The following is a 6,662-nucleotide window of genomic DNA, read 5'->3' on the forward strand; positions in this document are numbered from 1 at the left end:
AACCTGGTCCCAACAAATCGATGTAGTTATAAAGAAGGCAAGACAGCTGCTATAGTTTATCAGGAGTTTGAAGAGATTTGGCATGTCAACAAATACACTCAAAAACTTCTATAGATGTACCATGGAAAGCATTCTGACAGGCTGCATCACTGCCTGGTATGGAGTGGCTACTGCACAGGACTGAAAGAAGGTTGTAAATCTAGTCAGCTCCATCTTAGGTACTAGCCTACAAAGTATCCAGGACGTCTTCAGGAAGTGGTGTCTCAGAAAGGCAGCGTCCATCATTAAGGACCTCCAGCAACCAGGGCATGCCATTTTCTTACTGTTACCTTCAAGCAGGATGATGTGTTACCAAAGGCACACACTCAGTGATTCAGGAACAGCTTCTTCCCCTCTGCCATCCAATTCCTAAATGGACATTGAATCTTTGGACACCACCTCACTTTTTTTTTAAATCACAATATTTCTGTTTTGCACATTATTTTAATCTATTCAATATACATAATTGATTTACTTGTTTATTTATTATTATTATTATTTTATTTTATTTTTTTTTCTCTGCTAGTTTATGTATTGCATTGAACTGCTGGTGTTAAGTTAACAAATTTCACGTCACATGCCGGTGATAACAAACCTGATTCTGATTCGGATATGTAACAAAAACCAACATTCAACAATTATGAAGAATAAAAAATTACATAAAAATAAAGAATTATACAGCATATAAATAAAAAAGCAAATAAATTTGGATGCGAAAAGATGGATATGGACAGGAAAAGCAGAATAAAGGAATTACTTGCTAGTTTCAGACATCTCTGGATTGTGATTGACTAGATCAAACTTGCCGGCCTACTGCTTTTTGGAAACTTTCTCATCGATCCATCCAGGGAGATTCAGAAGTGATTCAGATTCAGATTCATTTATCACCTTGTATTATAAATCAGCTATTGAACTTCACCGATGATGAATATTCAGGGTAGCCGGGTGTCTTTGTTCTGTGTGCACATAGTGTCTATCTGGGATCATTTTGCAACTCATTCAGTTGTCACAGTTTCTGTGGATGTGATGGAATATCAATTTAATGTAAAAAATTCCCATTCTTGTATGTTGCTATAAATTGTTCCTGCTCAATGCATCACACCTAGGGCAGTCTACACAGCAATAAAACCAGTTAAAGTTTGAAATTTGTTCTTGATCCGAGGACATCATAATAGACTACCAATGAGATGAGAGTAGGAAGCTTCTATAGGCAGCTTTTAAAAAAAATTGTAGTATTAGTGTTGCATTTTCTCCTCAGCTGAAAATCATTCACCTTTACTTACTTTTAGGTGCTGATATTGTCAGCAATGATGGGGTGTACTCTAAGTATTTCCTGAACACTACTGTACATGGAAGATACAATTTCAAGGTGCGGGTAGAGGGAAAGGAAAGTTCTACCACGATGGCAAACAGAACGGAAGGGAGTGCCATGTACATACCAGGATACACAGAAAATGGTAATAAATATTTGGCATTTCACAATAAGACAACACAGGTTTGTTTTATCATTACAGTGTCAGAGAATCATTGAGCTGTACAGCATGCAAACAGGCACTTTGTCCCAACTTGTCCATGCTGACTGTGCTAGTGCCATTTGTCTTGATTGGTTTACATCCATTTAAACCTTTCTTGGTTTGTGATGTAGTGTCAGAGTGAGCCATTGAATTGAATGCTTGCTTTGTGAACTGGTGCCCATTCCTCCGGCATTATTAGCTGTGTTTGTTAAGTCACTCATCATCAAGAAGAATCCCACACCTCCACCTACCCTGTTTAATAGGATGGTATTCAGGTAAGTCACTGTCCGTCCTCAACATGCAGGCTGATGTGGATTCCTTCACTCCAAAGTTATACATTGTGAAGGCTATGCTACCCGGACATTGGATCCTTTGGTAAAACTCTGAAAATATGCTATTGGTCTAATTGGAAATGCCAGTGGTCCCGTATTGGACTCAGTCAGTGACATATATTGTGCTCCCCATCCACTCACTGGGGCACTGACTGGCATAATCCCTTTAAACTCATCTGGTCCTGTTCCCCGAGATCTGCTTAAAAATACTGGAGCCTTGCTTTCCATGCTATCTATAAACTGTGTAACACAATAAAAAAATGTTTTAAAAGTACATTGTGTTTGAGTAGAATAACACCTGAAGTTCCAGAAAGATGGCAGATGTCCTGTCCTGAAGTGCAATACTGAAAGAGTAATGTTTCAGGATGATCTGGCAGCATCATTGTTACTTTTACTGGGACTCACTTTTTATTCAAAATTTATTGACTTAACTTGAATTAAATTGAATGAGATTCGAATTGTCTTCCGATCATTAATCTAGTACAATCCCATCAGGCAGGCATTCCCACAGTTCTGTGTCAACTTAGATGCAAGCCACAGGCAGGAATTTGTGACTTTCCGGCAGAAACTTGCCATGGGTTGAGTGAGAATAAGATGGCAGAGATGGAGAATGGAATTATGAAGCAGCAGGGAGAAAGAATAGGTCGGGGAAAGAAAATGGAACAAGTAGAGGAAATGCAAGGTAGCTCTAGAGAAGGACAAAAGAACCACATCCTGTAAGTTCTCATCAGTTCAAGCAACATCTGTAGAGAAAACATTGCATTGCTTGATCCTTTGAGAACTTCCAGTGTTTCCGCCTCAAATACAGATTTCCAACGTCCATGATACTTCACTTTAGACAAAGGATATCAGAGAGAAAGTCAGAATAAATATCATTGAGCTTGTGTCCCTTCTGCCTGCTATTCCCCAGTAACAACATAACCTTGGGGAGAGGGCTGTTAGAGTCTCCTTGCCCCTCACTCTGTGAGAAAGCAATGAACTTCTACTGTCTACATCCCCGACAATATCAGAAAAAAATGAGGGCTGGAGGTATCCTTGGTTCAGCCATGGTTCTCTCTGTATGATCTGGGTTCTGGAGAAGGTACCTTTCACATCTCCCCTTTCTTTGCCACTCTTCCATTGTGCAGAAGATAGAAAATCCTGGAAATACGTACTAGCAGGCTCAAGACATCTTCAACCCTGCTGTTGTAAGATTATTTAATGATTACTTGATATGATAAGATGGATTCCTGTCCTCAAAATCTATGGCATTATTTTGCACCTTATTGTCCACCTGCACTGCACTTTCTCTGCAACTGTTACATTTTATTATTATTTTACCTTGTTCTGTCCTGATGCACTATGTAATGAATTGATCTGCATGAACAAGGTTTTCACTATACTTCGGCACATGTGACAAGAATAAACCAATCCCAATTTCAATTCCAGTTTCTTTCCTTCAATGTAGGTGTTATTCACATAAATCCACCAAAGCCTCGAGTTAGGAAAGAAAATTTTGCGGCTAAAATAGGAAGGTTTAGCAGGGTCAAATCAGGAGGAGCACTTTCAATTCCCCAAGGTACACCTACTGTCAACTTTCCACCGTGCAAAGTCACAGATCTTCAAGCAACGATAGAAAAAGACAAAATTGAGCTGCAGTGGACAGCACCAGGAGCAGACATGGATCAAGGAATAGGTAAATGTTCCTGCATTTTAATAATTTACATGGAATTTTTCTTCCCAGCAATGAAGTGATCAGACAGTTGAGAAATCTGCTGATCAGCTGAGGTTTGACACAATGAAGCACATTCCCCAGGATGAAAGAACAAGAACAAATAAAAGATGTGATGCTAGTGAACTACTTTTTAATAAAAATATTTAGAGATACATCATGGTACGGGCCCTTCTACCCCAACAAGGCTGTGCTTCCCATTTACTCACATGTGACCAATTAACCTCCTAATCCATACATCTTTGGAGTGTGGGAAGAAACCAGAGCACCTGGAGGAAACCAACATGCTTATGGGTAAAACATACAAACACCTTACAGACAGCAGTGGAATTGAACCCAGTCATTGGATTGTCATCGCATTACACTATTCACTATATAGAAACACAGAAAATAGGTGCAGGAGTAGGCCATTCGGCCCTTCGAGCCTGCACCGCCATTCAGTATGATCATGGCTGATCATCCAACTCAGAACCCTCTACCTGCTTTCTCTCCATGCCCCCTGATCCCTTTAGCCACAAGGACCATATCTAACTTCCTCAATCCCTTTAGCCACAAGGGCCATATCTAGCTTCCTAACTAACTACATTACTGTGCTGGCTCTAATGGTAGAAGAATTCCTTTTTTAAAGATCAAATATCATTATTTGTGGTGTAAAGATTTATGGTAATCCTCCTATAACAGCAGACTCTACACCTCCTTTAGTCTCATCACTTTCAATGCTATATGTGTAAACTGAAGAAAATGTTTAACGTTACAAAACCATAATTATGAATTACATTCCCTGTGGTGAAGCATTATTTCAATGGTTATATTTAAGTAATCTTCAATAACATATTAGTTTAAAGCGTTTTACATATTCACAATGAGATAGATTCCAGGTGGGGAAATATAGGTTCTGAATGCTTCCCAACACCTGCTGTTCATACACACAGCTTCAATGTGACAATTTTAGCTGCATATCTGTAGTGGTCTTTATGGCAGTTTCTACCAACAGCTCCTGACTCAGGAGCTCAGGTTATTGAAGTATATTTTCTGACCATGTTGTGAGTATTGAAGACCACAGTCAGTCAACGACCACAGGGAATAAGATACATGTCCTTCCCTCTCATACATCTTCACAGCTCTCACAGAGTGAAGCCTTTGTTCACTCTGATCCCAATGGGACACTACAGTTCCAGTCAATGTCTGGTACTGAAGATCACAAACTGACTCATTGTCTATGACCACCAGTGCACACCAACAGACACACAGTGGCCCAGAGAGTTAAGGCAGGTACAGTTGGCCTCCCTTTCTGCTGGAATTGTTACAGGCAGGGAATCCTCCCTGTGTTGTGGTGCAGCAGGTAGCCCAACACTTTACAGTGCAAGTGATCACTGATCAAGGTTCAGTTCCCAGTCCTGCCTGTAAGGATTGTGTATGTAATCCCTGTGACCGTGTGGGTTTCTTCTGGCTGCTCCAGTTTCCTCCCACATTCTGAAGACATGTGGTCAGGGTCAGGGAATTGTGGGGATGCTACGTGACGACATTTACAGGCTACCCAGCACAATCCTCGCTGATTTGATTTGACACAAATGACACATTTACTGTATGTTTTGATATTTCAATACACATGTGACAAATAAAGTTAATCTAGTCTGAATATATTGAACTGGAATAGAAATAATTGAACAGATAAGGTTTCAAAATTAAACTGCATTACATTGTTCTGATTTGTAATGACAACTTCACTTGAATGCAAAATATCTTAAGTTGCTTACCAGGACATTGAAACAAGAATTTAAAAAGTTGCGGAATGATATCGAAGTAGGCAAATTAGTCATAAGTGGTTATGTATGCACAGAGAAACAATGACAACTGACTAAATGTTTTTACTGAGTCATGTTAGCCACTGCACATAGTGGGCAACTTCCAATGTGGGAGAAGCGAACTTGGCCCGCCAAGATGGAAACATATGCACTCGAAAGCCCGCACAAAAAGAGAGAGCTTTCTGCACACAGGAAGCCCAATTAATTTACCGCACAATCGATCAGCTGCATAAGCACTCACCACATTCTCACATCTACCCGATACCATTCAATATGTCAATGCAATCACTTACAGTATTTCTTTTCTTTATCAGCCTCCTACTATGAGATGAGAATGAGTGAGAAACTGCTGCAGCTACGGGACAGTTTCTCAGGAGCTGAACAGGTTAATGTGACAAGTTTGAAACCACAACCATTTGGCTCCAAGGAAACATTTACAATTGCCATTGGAAGTACAGAACTTAAAAACACTACCACGTTTTATTTTGCTCTATGTGCTTATGATGAAAATAATCAGTCTTCCGACATGTCCAACGTTGCCAGCGCTTCTTTCTTTGTGCCTCTGCCTGATGAACGGGTGTCCAATGTTGCCAGTACTTCTTTCTCTGTGCCTTTGCCTGATGAATTGGAGGACAATAAAGTACGGGTTCTGCACGGTATATGGATTGCAGTAGTAGTGGCAGTAATTGTATGTTTGATTATTGGGATTATTTATTATATTGTGGAGAAGAAATACAAAAAGAGATTTCCAGTAGCGACAATAACATACAGAAAATTCAGCTGTTGAACTTTTATTTTATTCTGAGGTATTATTGTTGCAGATTAAATTGAAGATTTTCTGAGATATCTATAATCATTCCCAGACAAATGGAAGACCTTCTTTGTATATCCTGTCCAAATTTGTTGCCTAACTTCTTGTGTTGATCAGATGCTTTAGATTGGAAACACTGCTTTTGGAGGAGGATGTGGTTTTCTACTGGGGTAGAATCTGTATCATTGAATAATCCTGCTGGAGCTCTGTATCAATAAAAACAATATTTTCTGAATTGGTGGCATTATTTTATTCATTTTCTGATACCACCTTTTTGGAGTTCATAATGAAGATTGTTTTTTGGAGCTTGTTGAGTCTCTATAGAAACTTCAGATACTTGTCTTACACATTGAATATTCCATCTTTGTCACCATTAGCAGCAATCATTTATAATTAAGTGGAGCCACTTAACGTAACCATAGATGCATCTATGATATTCAAGAAGAAAAG

General features: G+C 39.4%; 1 protein-coding gene across 6 annotated transcripts in view; it reads left to right on the top strand.

The window, feature by feature from the left end:
• Positions 1-6,447, top strand: part of LOC140736730 (calcium-activated chloride channel regulator 1-like) — a 71,921-nt gene extending 65,474 nt beyond the window's left edge. For 5 of the 6 annotated variants that reach the window (XM_073062605.1, XM_073062606.1, XM_073062607.1 and 2 more), the window contains 3 exons: positions 1,329-1,496; positions 3,333-3,560; positions 5,716-6,447. In XM_073062605.1, the coding sequence (XP_072918706.1) occupies positions 1,329-1,496; positions 3,333-3,560; positions 5,716-6,188 (869 nt within the window). In that variant the 3' untranslated portion in view covers positions 6,189-6,447. The remainder of the gene's footprint in view (positions 1-1,328; positions 1,497-3,332; positions 3,561-5,715) is intronic. The other variant, XM_073062609.1, reaches the window with a different exon arrangement.
• The last annotated feature ends 215 nt before the right edge of the window (positions 6,448-6,662 follow it).

Source organism: Hemitrygon akajei, chromosome 12 (assembly GCF_048418815.1).
Source record: "Hemitrygon akajei chromosome 12, sHemAka1.3, whole genome shotgun sequence".
NCBI lineage: Eukaryota > Metazoa > Chordata > Chondrichthyes > Myliobatiformes > Dasyatidae > Hemitrygon > Hemitrygon akajei.